This window comes from Lactuca sativa, chromosome 9, assembly GCF_002870075.4.
Source record: "Lactuca sativa cultivar Salinas chromosome 9, Lsat_Salinas_v11, whole genome shotgun sequence".
NCBI classification, from domain to species: domain Eukaryota; kingdom Viridiplantae; phylum Streptophyta; class Magnoliopsida; order Asterales; family Asteraceae; genus Lactuca; species Lactuca sativa.
In genome coordinates this window covers 20,296,181-20,317,849 of record NC_056631.2, presented here as the reverse complement: position 1 = coordinate 20,317,849, position 21,669 = coordinate 20,296,181, and the positions used below count along the sequence as shown (strand labels likewise).

At 34.6% G+C, this 21,669-nt stretch overlaps 3 protein-coding genes, 2 non-coding genes and 1 pseudogene across 5 annotated transcripts; 2 read left to right on the top strand and 4 right to left on the bottom strand.

Moving 5' to 3' along the window:
* Positions 1-3,426: 3,426 nt before the first annotated feature.
* Positions 3,427-4,644, bottom strand: LOC111886905 (uncharacterized). Its single transcript, XM_052767634.1, has 2 exons — positions 4,500-4,644; positions 3,427-3,950 (listed from the first exon to the last, which is right to left on the bottom strand). The coding sequence occupies exons 1-2, from the start codon at positions 4,642-4,644 to the stop codon at positions 3,427-3,429; spliced, it is 669 nt and encodes a 222-aa protein (XP_052623594.1).
* A 1,187-nt stretch (positions 4,645-5,831) lies between these two features.
* Positions 5,832-5,905, bottom strand: TRNAI-UAU (transfer RNA isoleucine (anticodon UAU)). Its single transcript has one exon. It is a non-coding gene; the product is annotated as a tRNA-Ile (tRNA).
* Positions 5,906-7,408: 1,503 nt separating this feature from the next.
* Positions 7,409-9,561, top strand: LOC111900632 (BAG family molecular chaperone regulator 4). Its single transcript, XM_023896517.3, has 4 exons — positions 7,409-7,771; positions 8,315-8,571; positions 8,650-8,796; positions 8,881-9,561. The coding sequence occupies exons 1-4, from the start codon at positions 7,420-7,422 to the stop codon at positions 9,067-9,069; spliced, it is 945 nt and encodes a 314-aa protein (XP_023752285.2). The 5' UTR covers positions 7,409-7,419; the 3' UTR covers positions 9,070-9,561.
* Positions 9,346-9,425, bottom strand: TRNAL-UAG (transfer RNA leucine (anticodon UAG)). The gene has a single exon. It is a non-coding gene; the product is annotated as a tRNA-Leu (tRNA).
* Positions 9,562-14,196: 4,635 nt separating the features above from the next.
* On the bottom strand, positions 14,197-16,452 carry LOC111900633 (probable phytol kinase 3, chloroplastic). The gene is made up of 6 exons (XM_023896518.3): positions 15,810-16,452; positions 15,250-15,317; positions 15,042-15,173; positions 14,837-14,952; positions 14,614-14,728; positions 14,197-14,547 (listed from the first exon to the last, which is right to left on the bottom strand). The coding sequence occupies exons 1-6, from the start codon at positions 16,167-16,169 to the stop codon at positions 14,370-14,372; spliced, it is 969 nt and encodes a 322-aa protein (XP_023752286.1). The 5' UTR covers positions 16,170-16,452; the 3' UTR covers positions 14,197-14,369.
* A 4,604-nt stretch (positions 16,453-21,056) lies between these two features.
* Positions 21,057-21,669, top strand: part of LOC122196049 (protein Ycf2-like) — a 40,671-nt pseudogene continuing 40,058 nt past the window's right edge.

The following is a 21,669-nucleotide window of genomic DNA, read 5'->3' as shown; positions in this document are numbered from 1 at the left end:
TCAGCCTTGTTGGGGACTCTCCTGCTGGCCCGGCCTGAGGACTCCCTTGCTAGCCTTGCTGGGGACTCTCCTGCTGGCCCGACCTGACGCTCTCTTGCCTGCCTTTCCTAGTGCGCGCCCGCCAGCCTTGCCCGACGCCTCCGGGCGGACTCGTCCAACTCCTTGCTAGCTGGGCCTGAATTGGAGGGAGGGGGGGCATAAAGGCCTTACCCCTGAACATGAAATAAGATTGAACATGTGGGAGGATCCGAACGACTTCTACTTTCATTTTCCACGTATGGAGTACTTAGTGACTGATGTTACGGTCTCCCACACATAGGTTGTACGCGGCTAGGAAGGTGTAGTCTCATGCGTCCGTTTGTGGATCACGGGACTATGCGGAACAAGCTTCTGGGGGGGGGGGGGGGGTATCCCTAAGGAAAACCTTCCCCTTTAATAACTTGTCTAAAAGAATCAAAGATCCACGAGTTGAGGTTGATCTTACAAACACAATTTATTAATTAGTGATTTTTATCAGTCTACCAAAAAGAAAACGAGTCTTTACCAATGGTGTGGATGAATCCCTCGCTTCATCTAATGTGTAAAAGATCCTAGCCGCACTTAAAAGTCGAGTCCTCTACGCTGAGTTAGCAACCCAAATAGAAAACGGGTATGTAGATACAATCAAAATAAAACAAAATGATGAAATAAAAGCATTAAAGTACGACCGGATTTCTAAGATGAAAAATGTTATGGCTAATTTATTATAGGATTCCAATGGTGAGCATAGGCACCACCTAGATTGCTTGGGACAGCATTTGTAAATCCATGAAGGAGGGTGGGTTGGTAATTAGACAGAAAATTGCATGCCAAACTTGTGTGGTTTATGTTATTGGTAAGTTTCACTGGGTAAGCTAATGAGATCTAAATAGGGTCATCCCATTAGATGTGAAATGTTGTTTTTCTTCTTTTACAGTTCCATTCACCTTGTGTTTTTAAGTGAATCTTCCAATAAATGATCAAAATTTGTAACAAACAAAACGTCGTGCCTAATTTAGCCTTTGATGTTAAAGCTGACCAATCCAAATCATAATTAACGCATTAAATGTTTGCAATGGAATATAGTGTAGGTAATAGCATTTTTGTTTTTAATTTCCCCTTCATTTTCATTGCTCAAAATTAGTGGTTTTATAGTGTGATGATCGAAGTTTTATTGGAAGCTACAAGGTAAGGTCGTAAGCCCTTTACACAAAGTCTGCTTTATTGGTGCTCCTACATGTAAGTTTCCCTTTATATGTGCTTAGAAAAAAAAATTAATTTTTATGCGAATTAAATTAATCGATTGAAGCTTTTTTCAGGAGCCAAAATTTGTGAATTAATTTCCGGTTCTAATGAATTAAACTTTATACAAGTTTTTGAACTTATGTTGTTTGATGAAAAGCATACCTTTTTAAAATTACTTATTGGGAAAATGACTCTTGAGGGTAATTAACTTTTGCGTTTGTACTCAGTTGGTCCCTTTTCTTTTTTTTGTATTCAATATACCATCGAACTTGTTGTTGGTGTTTACCATAGCCCTTTTGACCGGCTTTTGACCTATGATAGCCGGTCAAAGGGTTATGGTGAACACAAACAACAAGTTCGATGGTATATTGAGTACAAAAAAAAAAAAGGAAAGGGACCAAATGAGAACAAACGCAACAGTTGGTTACCCTCCTGATTCATTTTCCCTTTACTCATTTACAACAAATCTCACATCATCTCCTACTGATATTAATGACTTTATGAGATTCATTATTGCTTATCTTCAAAACATAACCTACGAAAGGACATTATTCATATATGTACAACTTTGTAATGCACTTGAATATTTATTAGGGGAATCTTGACTAAGCAGACGTATTTCATGACTACATTTACATTTCCAATCAAATGATTTATCGTATCATGGATTCTAGACAAGTCTACAAAAGAGTGGATTCACAAGTGCTGTGATTTTTGAGTTTGTTAGCTTTAAGATCGAACTCATGGGATAAGATACAACATCAATATGTACAATATTATGGTGATGTGTCTACAAAAGCAGCATGATATTGTACATATTGATGTTGTATCTTATCCCATGAGTTCGATCTTAAAGCTAAGTAAACTCAAAAATCACAGCACTTGTGATTCCACTCGTTTGTAGACTTGTCTAGAATCCATGATACGATAAATCATTTGATTGCAAATGTAAATATAGTCATGAAATGCGCCTGCTTAGTCAAGATTCCCCTAATAAATATTCAAGTGCATTACAAAGTTGTACATATATGAATAATGTCCTTTCGTAGGTTATGTTTTGAAGATAAGCAATAATGAATCTCATAAAGTCATTAATATCAGTAGGAGATGATGTGGGATTTGTTGTAAATGAGTAAAGGGAAAATGAATCAGGAGGGTAACCAACTGTTGCGTTTGTTCTCATTTGGCCCCTTTCCTTTTTTTTTGTACTCAATATACCATCGAACTTGTTGTTTGTGTTCACCATAACCCTTTGACCGGCTATCACAGGTCAAAAGCCGGTCAAAAGGGCTATGGCAAACACCAACAACAAGTTCGATGGTATATTGAATACAAGAAAAAGAAAAAGGACCAAATGAGTACAAACGCAAAAGTTAATTACCCTCAAGAGTCATTTTCCCTTACTTATTTGGACCAAAACATGAGGAGCTTTGATTTTTTAATTCTTTTTTAAATGACCATTTTACCCTTGCAAATCTTTTAAGTGATTGATTACTGTAGCCTTGAAGTTCTTCTATCAGCTGTATAAAAAAGATGGGCCAATCATATATTGAAAGTATATGTTCGGAGATTGATGCAACTATCTATATTGGTCGATGGAATAATTCCAAGGGAATTGAGTGGTTCCCTTCTTATATTTACATTTTACCTTCTCAAAAGTTGGCGTGAATGACTGAATTCTTATTGTGAATATGAAACTTTTACAATGTTTATTTTATAGCTTTTGGTACGTGGAATCTATCAAGAAGCATCATGAGATCTGGAATTTGGGAATAGATCAATGGAATAATGTATTAAGAGTATTTGAGATATTAGTACAATGCTTTAGGCTGGAGTGTATGGTACCACCGAAACTGCACTTCCTCCCCTGCCACATAAGGGCCATGTCATTTTTTACCACTCAAATGTGGTTTCTTGCCACACCAAGGTAGTGGTGCCACACATTTTTTTTTAACCATTTTAATTTAATAAAACTTTTTTTTTTAACTATTTTAATTTAATAAAACTTCTGTTTTAATAAAAAAACATAATTTTTCATTACTTGAAAATTAAAAAAAACATTACATTGCATCACCAAAAAAAAAAAAAAACACGAAAACCACGCACATGACATTTAAATAATCCTAGAAACTTAAAAAACACAAATAAAATAACTAAAGCAAACTACATAAAGTCGTTCTCCGAGAACTCGTCTTTGGGGTCATCCGGTGGATCCAAATTAAGGTTAATGTTTTGAACCCCGTAATTGTGTTCCACCAAGTAATTGCAAAAATTGTGAAATGTTTCAGTACAACGTATCTCTGCTCTCCTGTTTATATACTCTTCGCCACCAATTTTTATTGGTTGTGTCTTTGGTATGGTTTCTTCCTCGTCAAACACACATATCGCTCTTCCTTCGTCTTCAATAATCATGTTATGCAATATAAGACATGTATACATGATTTCTTGAAGTTTTTCCTCGCCTAAATAAGTTGCTGGTTTTTTCAATATGAACCACCGTTTCTTCAGAGCTCCAAAAACACGCTCAACATCCTTCCTAGCTCTTTCTTGAGCTCTTTTGAATTTCTTTCGTCTAGAACCATGTGGAGTTGTAAATGATTTAACAAACACAACATACTCAGGATAAATTCCATCGACCAGATAATAACCATACTTATATGGCGTTCCACGCCCTTGAAAAGAAGAATCTGGTGCGGATCCATCGTATATGTTGTTAAATATTGGTGAACGATTAAGAACGTTGATGTCGTTAATCGAACCAAAAGAACCAAGAAAAGCATGTCAAATCCACATATTTTGTGATGCAACTGCTTCAAGTATGACTGTTGGGTGACCATGATCACCTCGGGTAAATTGCCCATGATATGCAGTAGGGCAATTTTCCCATGCCCAATGGAGACAATCTAAGCTCCCTAGCATTCCAGGAAACCCATACACACTAGCATGATGAGCTTGCAGTTGCAGGATGTCATTACGTGTAGGCTTACTTAAATATTTTGGTCCATAAAACTGAATCACAATTTTGCAGAAAAAATGGAGACTATCTCGTGCGATCCTAGCAGACATCCTAAAACTTTCGTCAAACGCATTAGGCAGAATGTCATATGCTAACTGACGAAGTGCGGCCGTGCATTTTTGTAAGGGAGTGAAACCGGGGTTGGAGGGCTATTTCAGGGGTGGGGGCGGGGACAGGAGAACGGGAAAATTTCGGGAGCGGGGGAGGGGGATGCACTCACCGTCCCGTTTGCCCCCGTTGACATCCCTACTCTGTTGAGAACTTGCAGCTGCGTTGTTACATACAACGTTGTATGTTTGTTCCGCCATTTGAACACTCGCAATAACGGTATCAAAAATAGTCTGAAATTCTTCAGAAGATGACATTTTTGAGAGAGTTTTGATTTTTAAAATTTTTTTTGAGAAAGAGAAGAGATTGTGTTGTGAAAAAAATGAAGTTAGATATGTATATATAAAAAAGAAAAAGCAAAAAAAAAGTATATATATATATATATATATATATATATATATATATATATATATATATATATATATATATATATATAATACCCAACAACCGGTCAATCCTCCCTTTTTCCCCTCAATCAATTAGAAAACGCGGCACTTAAGGACCGCAGTGCGGCCAAGACCGCACCAGACCGCGGTCTGGGGGCGGTGTTCTTGGTCGACGTGGCACAAATTGCGGTCTGGGACCGCACCCACACGCTTCAGCCTTAATAGACATAATAGATATAGGTACGATGCTATTATCAACAAACCAATCATAGTGCTTTCTTTTGGCTGCTTAATGGCAGGTTGAATATGTCATGTAAAAATGTGTATGTTCAGTATTTGTGAGTGTTTTTTAACAATAACTTTTTATTTCTTTTTTCTTCTTTGAGTTTTGACTACCAAAATGTTTTTCTTTGTTGATTTTCAAAGTCTTGGATTTTTAAGACATTTTAGTAACTTCCCTAACCCTTTGGTTGGTTTTATTGTTTGAATATTTAACTTTTTATTCAATATATTTTTAATCTAACTTAATTTCAACACCATGAAATTCGGAAAATTGAAATAACTAAGACATACTTAAATCGGTTAGCATAATAAAACAAAACTATTTAGGGCGGTATTTGGCATAAAAGGTGATATTTCCATTTAAGTTTTTGATTCGTCCAATTAAAAACAATGTGGTTTGACTTTTATACCTTTATTTTAATTAAAAAGGGATAATCATGTAAGAGAAATCAAAACCAAATCACCTAAGTGAATGAATCAAAAACCTAAGTGAAAATTTCACCTATCCCTTTCGCTTCATTACGTTCTCCATTCTTAACCTATTTAAGTTCCAACTTAAATATCTCCCTTCCAAATAAATACCACAATGTTAAAGCCAGATTTGGTGTGTCACCCAAATCACATGTTTACACAAACAACAATACACAAAATACTTGAATGTATTAATGAGGGAACACATATAAGTAAAACATAACCCAGATCAACTTATATAAATGAATCGAAATTGCAAGTTCTTGTTAAAAAGCTTATGAATCGAAAAACATGAAGATAATAATTGGTCCCGGCGGGGCTCGAACCCGCGACCTTCGGCTCATAAGACCAACGCTCTAACCAACTGAGCTACGGGACCTTGAATGTTTACAATTCTATAATCACAATAGATTAACATTACTTAACCAGCAGCCAAACTATTACAAACAATTTATTTTATTTGATCGGTAGCCATCGTCTTAAAATATTATGAATTAACACTTTTTACGATTTACTTTAATTAAGAGCACTCTTACGTGATATTCTAGTAAAATATTTTATTTTATTTTATCATATATTATTCCTTCAATTGTGTCATGAATGCAATATGCCAATATCATTTATTATTCGTAATGATGAGTTGAGAAGATACATAATCACTCAAACAATTACATACAAAGATGAAACATCACTTATTGATCGTATAATAATTAGTCGAGTCTAAGGTTTTTTTTTTTTTTTTTTTTTTTTTTGGGGGGGGGGGGGGGGGGGGGGGGGGGGGGGGGGGAGAAGGGTTTGTTAGACAAAATGGTGTTTTGATTTTGATATGGGCATAAAATAGACTTTAGCAAAATGGAAACAACTTCAAATTTTTAAATGAAAGATTACCTAAGAGGCTAAGATGGTTTGGTGATTTTGTTTGTAATTGTATTCTTATTTCATGGTGTTCTTAACATGATATCCACATATCCCAACTTTATAAACAAATAATTTCAAAATTATAAAAACTTAAAACTTCACTTGATTTCCTATTTTTAAAATATTTTGTAAAGTTTCACTTTCCACCCAATTATTTTTTTGAATGTCATTTTGGTTTTTTAGATTTTGAACTTTATTTTACCTCTCTATTTTATAAACTTTCATGTTATCTACGTAGTATATATAATTTGATTTTCTTTAATAAGTTTTGTTCATTAACTTAAAAAAACTAATCTTTTAAATGTTTATTTTTATGTATGTGCCGGTAAACATTTTCACATAAATTTAGAACTATTTGAGAGAAAGCTAACTTATTTTTTTATGCATATGTCGATATAAATTCGAGTTCATCTACGTTTTAACATAAATTTTTTAATGTTTTACTGCCTTTTTTTATGTATTTCCTATGAATGAGTTGTGTCACTTATTTTTATGTATGTTTCCTACATATGAATTTGGTCGCATAGAAAATGTTTTTATTTGACGGTATATATTGAAGTTAGTCAGTAATACCGACATCATATATTTATCTACAAACAAATGACATAATATTTAACTTTTATCAATGTAATCGTCGAAATTAAACTTCTAGGTAACAAGAAAAATGCTAGTTTCTTATTAATTGACACCGTCATGTTTTAACTTTTATTTTATTTTCACAACAAAACAAAAAAGAATTTTTCTTATCAATTTAGGTACTCATAAATAGATAAATATTTGATAATAAATTAAAACACGACCTAATAAATTAATACAATTTCCAGTTCATTACATAATTTGATAAAAACGTAACTTTTTTTTTCACACAAACAAGTCATTCACGTAAAAAAAAAAAAAAAAAAAAAAAAAAGGTACAAATTTGTTTATGAAAGAACCGACCACCAACCGCTGATCAACCAATAACCCGCGGGTGGAATGTCGCTTTCCTCTGCCTCTCATCTCCAATCCACTTTCCTCAACAAACAATTTCAAACATTCACTTTACACTTTACACTCTTTACTTCCCACCTTTTTCTCTTAATTTCTTCATTGTCTTTTTGGTGGTCAATCCTGAAAAGTATGATGAAAACCTCAAAAAGGAGTAAACAGAAAGCAAGTCAAGAGATTGAAGTCGCCATTGATTGGGAAGTAAGACCTGGAGGTATGCTTGTACAGAAGAGAGTTGTCGGGTCGGATCCTGGCTGTGTCGCTGCCCCAATCATCAAATTCAAAGTCTCTCATGAATCTTATCATCATCATATATCCTTACCCTCTCACTCAACTTTTGGTAACCCTCTGCTTTCTTTCTTCTTCACTCATTTGTTTGGTTCAACGATGTCATCTTTAAGTAATCTTGAATCAGGGTTGCTAATCTTTCATGTTATTTTTTAATTAAAAACGTGATCTTTAAAAAAATCTTGAATTTGGGTTATTGATGTTGATTTTTGATCATTGTTCATTTAGCTCTTTTCCCATGTTTTGGTTTGATGTTGAGTTGACTTTTCTATATCTTACTAAGCCTATGAATCTTGATTATGCTACATGTTATAACGTAGTGATTATGTTGACTGTTTGACTTTCAAGATCATTATTCGTTCTGTTTTGTATTAGTTTGCAACTTGCTTGATCCACAAACACATTCATTATTGGTTTTATTGTTCTGTTGTTTTCCTTGACTTGTTTATAGTCAAAGTGAGTTAGTATTGGGTCCCCTCAGAGTCCAGAAACATAGATCACATGATCTAAAGTTCAGATTCTGATACATATGGTTTAATTGTTGAAATGATCTTTGAATAATTATATTGTATCCTAATATATGATTATATTGAAGGTGATCTCAAAAAGATTCTTGCACGTGAGACGAATCTAGAAGCCAAAGATCAAAGACTATTGTTTAGAGGGAAAGAGAAGGGGGATGATGAACATCTAGACATGGCTGGTGTAAAAGACATGTCAAAGGTAATCTTGTTAGAGGATCCTGCAAGCAAAGAGAGAAAACTTGTTGACAAAAACAAGAATCATGGTAATTTACAAGCATATGATGCAGTCATGAAAGTTAGAAGTGAGGTGGATAAGCTCTCAGACAAGGTAAAACTGTAAATAAATGTATGTAACAGGGGTAAAAGTGGAAATGTTTTCAGAATATTTGTGTGTGCTTGTATGTAGGTTGCAGGATTGGAAACATCAGCTAAAAATGGGATCAAGATTGTGAAGAAGGAAGTTGACGTTTTGACGGAGTTACTTATGAAGGAATTGCTTAAACTGGATGGGATTGAGGCCGAAGGAGAAGCAAAAACACAGAGGAGAATCGAGGTTGACTTTAAACAAGTCAAACGAATTACAATTGATGTTGAAAGTTGGATTTTTTTAAGAATTTTTTTGTGATGTTTTTGATAGGTTCGTCGTGTTCAGGGGTTTGTGGACATTCTTGATAGTCTAAAGTTGATCAAGAGTAAAAACCATTCAGACAAAAGGGTTGCAGCTGTTACAATAACAGAGAAATGGGAAACTTTTGAGTCAGGAATTGGAAGCCATTTTCATCAAACTTCAACGAAAATAACAAAGGATTGGGAGCAGTTTGATTGAATTTAAATTGGTGTTTGCTTACCATGATTACTGTTGGAAGTTGTACAGAGTATTCAGTGGATCTCAGGGATGATATTGTTGGAATAAAGCTTGCATGAACTTCATTTATTGTTCATTGAGGCTCGTTTTAAGTCTAACAAGATGCTTCGGATTTGATAGAGAATAAAAGTGTGGATTTGGTTGGTGTTGTAAATCTGTGGAACTATGGAAGTTCTTATTTAATGTTTGACTGAAGTGCATTTGATTTGGAATGGATAGATACAAAAATAAAAAGATTGACGGCTGTGGGATTTGAACCCACGCCCTTTCGGACCAGAGCCTAAATCTGGCGCCTTAGACCACTCGGCCAAACCGTCGTATATGTTTTACTGTTAATCTTTAATAATATGATTGTAATATTATTCTGTAACATCAAATTATAGTTTGTTTTAAAAGGCAAAAAATGATGATTGGTTAGATGTTTGTAATAAAATTGTATTAGTCTTTTGATGATGTAGACTATATCATTACCATCCTCCACATCTTTTGAGATCATAAAGACTCTCGTATGTATTTATAACATTTCAATTTTTATATCACGAGGTAATGAAAAACTACCTTTTAGTTAATTTTAACCAAAAAGCTATATCCAAGTCCTACAAGGTAAATATGAGGTAAGATGTAAGGAACCGTTAAAGCAAAGAGATTTCTATTTCTATTAATTATAGATTACTCCGAACATAAAAAAAAAATAACAAATAAGCACATAGAAAAACAACGAAGTTGAAAGTAAGCCCTAAATAATACTAGATTCTCAAACAATGAAAAGAGTACATTTAACGAATAGTCCCTGTGGTTTGGGCTAGTTTGCACGTTTGGTCTCTAACTTATTTTTTTAATTCGAAAGATCCATATTGTTTGTTATTGTTGTGCGTTTGATCATTGTCTTATCTAAAAAGACTATTATGCCCTTATCAGTTTTATTATTTATATATTTGTTTTAATTTATATTGTATATTTATTATTTATTATTAATCTAAAACTCAGTCTTCCATCCAGTTCTTTTTTGTCGGAGTATGCCACTGAAGTAAACTACCACCATTTATGTCACCATCACTAAAGTGTTGTTTGTTTTTTCTCTAAAAACCTTTTATGGCCTCTTATTGCTGCGCCGCACAGCAATTGGCCCTTCACAGTTGTTTGTTTTTCAAAAGACTTCTAACTTAAAAATTGCTGCATGTGTATTGTGTGGCGCAACACTAAACCAGCTGCTTCAAACCTCTTCACGTCTTACTTTAACTTACTGTAGCAGTCTGCAGACGTTAAAAAACAAACAAACTTTTTTTTTAAATGTTGCAGCCGTTTGTTCCACCTCTTCTGCTAAAGAGGGTTGCAGAGGTGGTCCGCAGATTTCAGACATTTTCGCTTCGAAAAAACAAACAACACCTAAAATAACCAATAGGTAACAATCACAGCCTCCTCATCCTTCCTGACTAAAACAATTGCCATCCACCACTAGCCACCAACAGCCATGGTCATATTCTTGAAAACAAATCCAAAATTAAGAACAAACATGATTCATCAAAATCAAAATCAAAATCAAAACCTGTAATCAACACCAAATTAAACCAAAATCAAGAACAATCATGTAACCTATTTCCATAAAATCATGGTGGTGGCTCTGATGAAATGAAGGAAAATGAGAAGTTGGAACTACAGGAAGGGAGAAGAGGGAACCATGTCAGATTAGATTTTACATATGAAGGTTGTAGCTTTGTTGTTTTCCCTTTCGACATCAAGATGCAGAAAAAAAAGACATTAAGATATCAGTCTTCCTTTCCTCATTCTGATTCAATTGCAGCGAACGATTTCTAGACCATATAAAAGTGTGAGATCAAAACTCTAGATCGTAGTTTACGAGTTGTTCTAAAGAACCAGACGCACGAGACTTCATGTTACAGTTGGTTTACAAGAATCATAAATGGGTATCAAAACCCTTTTTCGATCAAAACTCTAGATGCATCTTGAACTTACAAATGACTTATAAGAACGAAAATAAGAAGATGTCAGGAATGGAGAACCATTGACTGTTGATCGCCGGAGGAAGAATGTGATGGGGAAGATGGTGAGGTTGGGTGCAGGGGGAAACGAGATGATGAAGTATATGTTGGAAGGCGATGGCGAGAGGTCGTTGATGAGGGAGAATCTAGGCGACTATGATGATTTCCAGCGGATGTGGAGGTATCCGACATTGTTTCTAGTGACTATAATCTTCCAAGCCACTCCAATGATTTAGGGTTGAGTTATAAGAGAGAGATATCAAGTTTAGAAGGGGAGAGGAGGGTGTGGTCCCATGACATTTTTTTTTAATAATTTAAATAATAAATTAAAATAAATACATAAATAATAAAATTAATTAAAAAAAAGAAGTTAATAAGGACATAATAATCTTTTTAGGTAAAACAAAGACCAAACACGTAATAAAAACAAACAGTAGAAACTGTCGAAGTTAAAAAAAATAAGTTAAGAGCCAAATACAAAAATTGTCCTAAACCATAAAGACTATTCGTGTAATTTACTCCAACGAAAACATATATAACCAAAGAAACAAATGCAACACCACAAACTAAAAGTAAAGAATGATAACTATTCATACTATTTAATTATCTGATTTTAAACCTTCACTCTATTATTTAAGATAAGATCATGTCACTCATGAGAACTAAGAGCAGCACACCCGTTGTAAAAAGATATTGCAAGAGGAACAACAATACTTTAATTAATTTATTATATTATTTTATTGCCATATATCCATCTTTCCTCTTATCTCCTTATAATTATTTTAATTTCAAATGATTATATAATTAACTAATTGTCAATACTTTTCCTTTTATGGCTTCGTCAAAAATTTTCTCTATTTTCTTTTATGTTTAATAACATAACTATACATTATATCATATTATTAAATTCATTAAATTTGTTAAATGTGAACATGTATTTTTTTTCATTAGCTTAAGAAAAATTGTACGGATACTTTCCTCTCTCTCTCTCTCTCTCTCTCTCTCTCTCTCTCTCTCTCTCTATATATATATATATATATATATATATATATATATATATATATATATATATATATATATATATATATATATATATATATAAAAGTTATTGTTGATGTGTTAGACTATCCCCATCGGGGTTATATACGAACGATTCACTGATTATTTAATTTGAAAAAAATTAAAAATTAAAAAAACTACAATGATCCGTTCACCACAACAACCCAGCTAGTCCATCTAATGACCCATGTTTCTAGCTACGTGTCCATCATCAAAAGATGATGTTACATTAATATTTAAGATTAAAAATTAATTTCATAAATAATCATATTTTATTCTAATAAAAAATAAAATAAATTATATATTAATACATGATTTCTTTTTTTCTACGAAATAAGATCAATATCGATATATTTTTGTTTATTAAAAATTGGTTTGGATTAGATTGCTAACGGATATAGAAAATTGTATTGGTTTGAGTTGTATAGATGAAAGAGAGAAATAATTTTTTTTTATAAAAAAATTGGATTGGATTGAATTGCTAATATACTATATTTGAAAAAATGTTCATATTTCATGTGAATTTTTATTGCAAATGATGATGGTTTAACTCGTCCTTATGTGATGTGTCATATCAGTCCAACATAGTTGTATCAGATGTACAGTTGTACACCATGATATCCTTATTTCCATGACCTTCATCTTTCTTGCAGGCCTCTTCTTAATCAACAACATTCATATCCCAAGTTCCTAACACGTCTCATTTAGTATTGAATTGACATGCCAAATTTTATTTCATTTTTTTAGTTAATAAATAATCAGTACACAATAAATATTAAAATAATGATCTATCTTTTATTCGAAGAATTTAGCCATAACCAAATTGAATAGTTTATAAACCCTTTTACCCATAACCATTTAAACCCATTTTGGCATGTCTAATCATCAAGTTGATATTCTATATTCTTTAATATATGTCTTTTAGCATGAAAACAATCCAAAGACTCTACTAACAAAGCAACAGTGAGTTGCCATCCCCAATTGATTATTGAAACAAAAAGACAATTTTATTTGGTATCCCAACTCCCAAGAAACACACGTAATGAGTATGTCCATACATTATTAAATATTTCACCAAAATTTAAATCAAGACAAAAAAGGCCTTAGATATTTCAAGAAAACCAAAAAAAGAAAACACAGATGGACAACACAATCCATGAAGTCTTCCTATCACCCGCAATGGCTCCAATTACTCCATGTTCTCTTCTTTCACATAATCGACGTTATGCTGTTGATGGCGAGATCATGGCGTTTGTTGTAATTATTGTTTTCTCAATCTTCATCTTCTTCCTTATTATCGCCCCTCATCTCATGCAGATAAGAAGAAATAGCAGAAATTTTGCAACACTTGACCAGAATCATGGTGATGTGTACCAAAGGAACCGGAATCATGAAGATATCGTTTGATTTCCAGAGATTTGCACACACACACACACACACACGAGAGAGAGAGAGAGAGAGAGAGAGAGAGAGAGAGAGAGAGAGAGAGAGAGAGATGGGTGAGGATGACATAGATATTAGGTTGTAGAAACTGAAAATTAGGGTAGTAGAATAGAAAGTAGTCTAGGTATTAGCTCCATTTCCACTTTTTTGTGCCTTTTACTATCTTACTATTGTCCCCTCTTTCAATTTTATTGTTAGTAGTAGTAGTATTATATGCTCACTGTTATTGTTACTATCTGTTGGCCTTGTGTCCGTACAATATTGTCCAGCTTCATTTGCACGTATTTACTTTTACTTGTATTGTTTGTATATGTTTTTTTTTCCTTTAGTCGTACACAACTCTTTATTCTTCATTATGGGGTGACATTAATTTTATATGTAGGAAATCACATACCAATGTATGTCTTTTTCTATATGCAAAGGTTATCAATGTCGGTTATAGGTTGTCTATATTTCAGTCAACCAAAATCATGGTAATGTGTTCTTTATCTCCGATTCCTGTTATCATCTATTACTTGTCATGCACTATCTTGAAGAAAGTAAAAAAATATATATAATTATTACTTGTTTTCCAACATTTCAACCATAATTTTGAATTGTATATACGATTATTGTTTAAGCATTCAAAAGTACAAGGTTGTAACAGAAAAAAAAATGAAAGTAGGATGTTACAAAACAATAAACAATTAAATGAAAGTAGATTGATATTTCTTGTGTTTAGTCCTAGATCTAATAAAAGGGTAAGTGAAGTCAACCATATCAGAAAACTAAAGTTCCCAGGAAGAAAGATGTGAGTGGCACCATGAGATTGTCATCAAATTTGGTGCTGATAGGGTGGGATTCTATCAATGCACTAGCAATCGAAACAATCAAGAACCCCAATATCATTTCCCAACTTTCTTCAAAGTAGCCAAACATGGAGAAATAATGCATGTACCTATCACCAACATTTTGTTAGAATTATTAAAAAAAAGACTATTTTGCCCTTGTGCATAAAGATTACCCAAGAGATACGATGAAACCGGAAGCTGCCATGGCAATGCTTCCTGCAAAAGATTTGTCTTTGTTATAAGGGATCTTTTTCTTTCCAAATCGCCTTCCAACAATGTCAGCCATACCTGGATCAAGGATTTGAAGATTTTTTTTTTCAAATAATGTTCATAGCATTATGAGTAAATCTGTAAATGGCATTTTTAATATCACAAAAGGGGTCATTAATCAAATACCATCTCCAGCACAAAGATTACAAATTGCAGCAATTGCAATGGGGGATGTTCTCCAGTAGATTATAGAAGATAAAGCAATGGTAGAAGCGTAGTACAATGGTCCCTTAATTAGTTCTCTGATTCAATACTTGAATTGTTAGATATAAGTTTTCAAAATATATAAAATATGAAGGGGTGAGAGAAAAAAGAATAGTTTTTAATAAACCTGTAGTCTCCATATCTGCTCATAGATTTTACAGTTGCCTCATCTTTCCATATACCAAGTCCTATGAGAAGCACTTTCACTATGTTGACCCCAGGAATAAGAGCTGCTATAACTGCCCCTTGACGACCTGAACTGCAAAAGTTTAAGAGGAACTACATCGTTATGAAGAAAATGACAAAAATGCCCTTCTTTCTCATGTATAAATTACCTGAAGAGAGGCCAGCATAACATGAATGCCAGCCCAATCGTTGTATGTACAAGCTTCCTATTTAGTTTCTGAATAAGAGAGAATATATCTTCAAAAAGGGTTAATTTTTATAAATGAATAGCTTTAAGACATTCAAGATTCTCCTATAATCAAAGTTGAATGAACACAAGTTTATTATGCCAGATTTTTTTAAAGCTACATTTTGATTTTTCATGCCAAAAACTATCATTTTTCAAATGTAAAATGGATTTTTGTTGCAATGTATAAACAAACATTACTGTATTTGTAGAAATGTAGTTGGCGTTTTTGGCAAAAAAATTTGGATTGATGTTGATATGAAACGTAACACATTGTATGACATTCAGGATCAAAATGGCGCCCTCTGTCCACCACAGGTAGAGCAGAACTCAAGAACTGAAATAAATAATGCCCTGACAAAGAAAACATTTTCTTTAAGCTAATTCAATTTCCTAGTTTCCCTATATTTCACAAAACTGCATAAACAATATATTCACTACATAACAAATTAGGCAAATTCAGAGATATTGAAGTGCACCCACCTGGTCAAAAACACCTCTCCTTGCAGTTTCTTCATAAATTCGAAGTATAGATAGTGCAAAGCAACCGGAGAAAACCATGGCGAAAATATCCCCGACGAGGGGATTCTCCGGGAAGAACATAGGTCCAGCAGCTACAGCTGTCCTTATTCTCCGAGGACCCACATTAGGATTTAACTTTTGGATGGAGAAATCGAGGCTAGATCGACCATTTAGAGTAGTAGAAGAAGAATTAGGAATGGAGGAAGAAGAAAGAGTGAAATATGTTGCTGTAAGACGCGAATCCGATTGGCGGAATCTCGGATCACGAAAAGAACACGACGAGAAAGGGTGAATTGCACAAAGAGAGGAAGCCATCGTCATTCAATCGCGATTTTGGGTGAGTAAATTATCAATTATCATACAATATGAAATTCGTATGAGGATTTCACAATTCGCTTCGAAGCTCGAGTTAAATGAGGACAAGAAATAGCAGTAGCTTATTATAGCTGCAGCCTTATAATTCCAATTTAATCATGTTAAGTTCAGCGATAACAACCAGAATTTTGTTCTTGGATTTGATCATAAACATTAATTTAGTTTGGTGAAGGGGAATAGAATCGTACAGATTCGTTGATGATTCAAGATACGAAACCCTAACTTCAACGAGCATTGTTTAGACTTTTATTTTTATTATTTTTCTTTTTTTAACTGAATGTAATTTAATAAAAATACCGAGATAGGGCGAGACGAGAAGGCACTGGTTGAAGTGAATTTATAAAATTAAGAAAAGGAAAATATTTCATTAAACAGTTACAACGATAAAGCAAATTCAACAAAACTAGTAGGGTTTGTTTTTGGTTACCGGTTCGGGTTCGGGTTCGGTTACAGGTTTGGGATCGAGTTGTGTTTCCCGAACAAATTCAACATTCGGGAAGAAGGGAAAATTTTTAAAACATGTTTGGGCTTAGAGGTTGCATGGGGTAATAGTAAACTTGTTGGGGCCAGGGTTGGGGTCAGAGCAAAATCATAGATGGATCAAGTTGGGGTCGATATACTGACATATCCAATGGTTGAACATTTGAACGTGATTTGCCCCGAGCGGTAAATTGAGGATTGTTTGGACTTTTTTTTTTTAAGAAATAGGTTTGAAAACTAGTACGATTGAGAGTGTTGTGTGTGATATATGATCTTAATTTATAGTTGAAATGATTAATAATAATAATAATAATAAAAGAGTTGAAAATATGACCGTTGTCAACGGTCAAATGTTCAAACAGTCGAAATCACACGTGGTAAGATCACCTCCCGCGGTAAGAATCTCGAGTGCGGTAGGGGGGGGGGGGGGGGGGGGGGGGGGGCAGAGTTGTGTTCACTGCACACTATAGTGTCAAATCAATTACCGTAGTGTGCGGTAAAGGGTACACCGACCGACCTTATTAAGATGTGAATTAAGTTATTAGCTGATAATCACAAGTCAATTTTTTTCATATCAATTTTTTCTAACCTCATTCTTCCTACCATACTTGGTGAAAAGGTGTTTGGAATTACTTTTTAAACTCAAAAGTTTTTTTTTTTTTTGTTTTTTTTGTAAAAGTTCATTTTGACCATCAGTTGTTTTTAAAAAATGTTTGGCAAGTATTTATTAACTTTTTAATGTAATTTACCTTTTAAAAAGCTAAAAGTCACAAAAATCTACAATTTCCTGACTTTTAAAAAACCCTTTTTTTCTGGCAAAAAATTACTTTGAAAATAATTTTTCTATTTCCCAAATATCTTTTTGAATTTTTTGACTTTTTGAAAAAAAGATAAAAGTCAAAAATTCATTTGAAAATAAACCCAAACACCTTCTAGGCCTCTAGGATGTGTATTAGCATTTAAGTACGAATCAATTTTTTCATATCATTTTTTTGCAACCTCATTCTTCCTAAAATATCTTATTTGTTACGCTTCTCGGTATAGGTCCTCCACAACGTGGAGGGTCCTATTCGGCTCTTAACGTCGTTAAAAGGCTTTGAAACACCACCCTCATGCCATGTTATATTAAGACGTGTTGAGGAGACAACGTAGTTTAACGAGTATTTATACAAAACGACCTCATGCTCATTAGGATCAAACAGTGATTTAAAAAAAATACATATAAATACCTATTAATCCCCTCATTTTTCGTCACACCATTCTTTTTCTTCTGTATATTTTATACAACTTCAAAACATTTTCAACCAAAAAATGGAGCAAAATTCAAACACCCTTCCACCAAACTCAAACCCACAACCAAACACAACATCTCATATCGGATTCACTGGATACGAGAGTTATTAACCTATTAAACACTCAAAGTTCGCCGCAAATACTATACCAACAAACTTATTTCAACGTCACCTCACCTCGGGTGTAATTTCCTTCCCCACCCTACTTCCAACAAAATATTTGTGGTACTTCATCTCTGATACCAAATCTCTAAACAGAAACAACCTAACCACCACCCACGCAACCAAATGTATAATTTGTTGCCGAAACGGAAGTCGCAAGTAGTAGGAGAGGAAAAGGGAAAGGGAAAACGGTTACCATGGAAAATCAAGACATTACACAATGATGGACACTAGTGGAGGAGTGCGTTTTAGCGGAAGCATGGTGTGGGACATTGCAAAATGATACTTAAGGAAATGGTATTGTCTGTTTGTTTGTTTGTTTGTTTGCATATGTCGACATATTATGGTAGGGTTAAGGCAATCCTGCTTTGTGTTGTAAGCCAAGATACATGGGCATTCAAGGTGTATTGTAGGGCTTGCGAGGCGGTCCATTCAGACTGTAGGCCCAACGGAGCGGTGCAACTATATTGTAGGCCTTACAAGGTAGTCCAGTTAGACTGTAGGCTCGGGAGAGCAATACAGGCATCATGTAGGCCTCGCAAGGTGGTCCAGGCAGACTGAAAGCTCATGTGTGCATGCATTGTATATGTATTATTGTATGGGGTATTTTTGGGGAACTCACTAATCTTTGGCTTAGAGTTGTGGATTTTAATGTTTCAAGTACCTTAGATGACCCAGGGAAGGAGAAGGAATGATTGTACACACCATCCAATAGTTTCATGTTTTGATATATGCTTTGATTTTATTACTTTGATTTTTATATGGTTGTAAAACAATGTTTTGGTGACTTATGAATTTTATGAAAATGCCTTTTAAAAATGGAAAATTTTACTATGACTTTTTATACGTTATAAGTTGGTATGAGAACCATGGTTAAAGGTATTTGGTTAAACACTCGTGTGATTCCAGACTCAAACTACGGATTTACAAAAAGAATTTTTGTAGATAATTTCTAAAATAACTAAAAGAGAGGATATGATGTGTTCAATCAGTCGGAGCTCAAGGAAAAGTTATTCCCAAGATACTCACACTTGTTATATGTATATTGGTGATATGTTAGAACTTCATGCCAATTCATCGGTCAGGGATCTTTAGGAATTGCATGGTAGAATTGTCTGATTTATGATGTCTGATAGCCTTGGGGGTTTATTGACATGCTATATGAAACTGACATTTTACTGTAGTTGTTTAGTGTATGCATCATTATTGTACATAACTAGGATTTTATAGCATGAGAATGCTTGATTTATCCTTATCTATTGTTCCTAGTTTCGTTGTGGGCTTAGGGTAGAAACAATTATCCGACATTCTATTGAATATGGCATTATGTATGATTAGCATACGCAAGGCAACTACAGAGTTAGTGAAGATTTTATGAGTTGGGTGTGTGATTGTTAAAGTGCCAGCAAAAGTAAGGAATTGATAGTTACTCTCGAGAGAGTAAGTATATGGTGTATGCATACCCTAGTTGCTTTGGGACTAGTGATCCAGGAACTTCGTGGCATCCCTTGAGACAAATACGGGTAGGTGCGGAAGGTAGTATGGTCTCGTACTATCGAAAGCACAAAACTCATACGAGTATAAAGGGGGTCATGGGATTATGAGGAATAGGTAGTTAAATGTATTATGGGTTAGCGATGCGAATTGATTTTCTTTACATATCTCATGTCTGTTTTCAACATGGTGATGATCAGGCAAGTGGGGAGTGGTTTGGTGCGTTACGATCATGATGGATCGTGCTCAAGTGATGCAGACTTGCATGAGTTGGTTAATTCAGAAATATTGAGGGAATTGTTTGAGGTGGTACCAGGTGGTACCAATTGTGGTTAAAAGTATCAAGAAAGGAGTAAATGAGATGATCGATAACAAATTGGCATCCTTAAGTACATTGGAACAGTCATCGGGTAGTGATGCTACTTGCCTCGACATGGTCATTTATCAGCCTTCCATCATATATGGAAGGAATGTCATAGTTCTTAACGTGCGTTGGATTGAATAAATGCATGTTGCCTTCCACACCAGTCTCTGCCCCATAGAAGCAAGGGTTCAGTTTGCTTTAGACTTTTTGCTTTGTGTAACAAAGAGTTGTTGGGTTTGATAGCACAATCTATTTCGGTTGTTGAAATGAAAACAATGGCATAAAATGAATTTACGACCCGATTCCGGTAGGAGCATAGGTTTTCGGTGGAGACCAAGAGTGTGACTCTAGAAGTAGGATCGAGAATCAAGGAAGAGATGGGAAAGCAACTTCAGGACTAGGTCCCTATTCAGCCGTAGGGATGTCAACGGGGGAAAACAGGACAGAGATTACAAATCCTGCCCCTTCCCACGAATTCCCCTTCTTACCCCCGTCCCCGCCCCCGTTCCCCCGCTCCCGCTTGATTTTGGGCTACCTTATTTGGGCTAAAAAGTTCTTGGTTGGGTTAAAAAGAAACTATATTTTGGCTAATAAATAGTTATTTATAGCATAATTTTACATGTTACAAACAACTTAAAAACATGTTATTTGTTGAATTTTGGTACGTAAAAATCATTCTACTATTTATTATTATATATATATATATATATATATATATATATATATATATATATATATATATATATATATATATATATATAACTTTTTAATGAGGCCCCCATGGGGGTTTCTGGATGGGACTGAAAGCCCCCGCCCCCACCCCCAAAATTAAAACATGGGTTAACCTTGCCTTCGCCCCCGCTACGGTCCCCTAATTTTTTTCAGCAAATACCCCCATAAGGGACGGTGACCCCACAAGATTGGGATCCCACGAGACTTTTTAATATCCCTACTCAGCCGGCAACAAACGAATCAAGGTTTCCAACCCATTATCAAGAAGCCCGATGTTCTCAAAGTGTGAGAAATATGGGAAGGCCCACGATGGAGTGTGTCGAGGATCAAGATGTTACAGATGAGGCAGGGAGGGGCCGATTGTCCCTTACGATTAGTAAGCACGGTATTGACGAAAGACAGGAAAGGACTGATGTCATAAGATTTAGGAGCGATGCCTTCAAGGAATGGTGGTACATAGTCTTATGAGCTTATTTTTATCTATTATGTTCTTTATTTTTCATTCTTTCCTCCATGAATACTACTACTTTTTCTAATGAATCATTTGGTGTTTAAAATGATTATTGGTCAGGTAAGCCTTGGGGTTCGGAGGTCTCCATCTAAGAACTGGAGTTTCCTTGAAATAAAGTGACTAGTTGTCATTCGGAGGTTCATCTTATTTCGTTATGCAAGGATCTGGAAATGTGTGCATTCGTTCCAGCCGTTCTGTGGATGTCGAATTGTCTGGCCTTGTGGTTGCAGTGCAAGGAATCAAGGTATATGTGGTTCAAGTATGTGAGGTTTTAGTTCAGGTTTATTGCTACATATGGAAGGAAACTATTCTCAGGTAGTTTTCTAATGGCATTTCTCAAGGACCCGTCGGAGTCCTCCATGGTCGCTAAGATTTTAAAAATTAATCTGATCGTGGGTGTAGAGCAAGTTT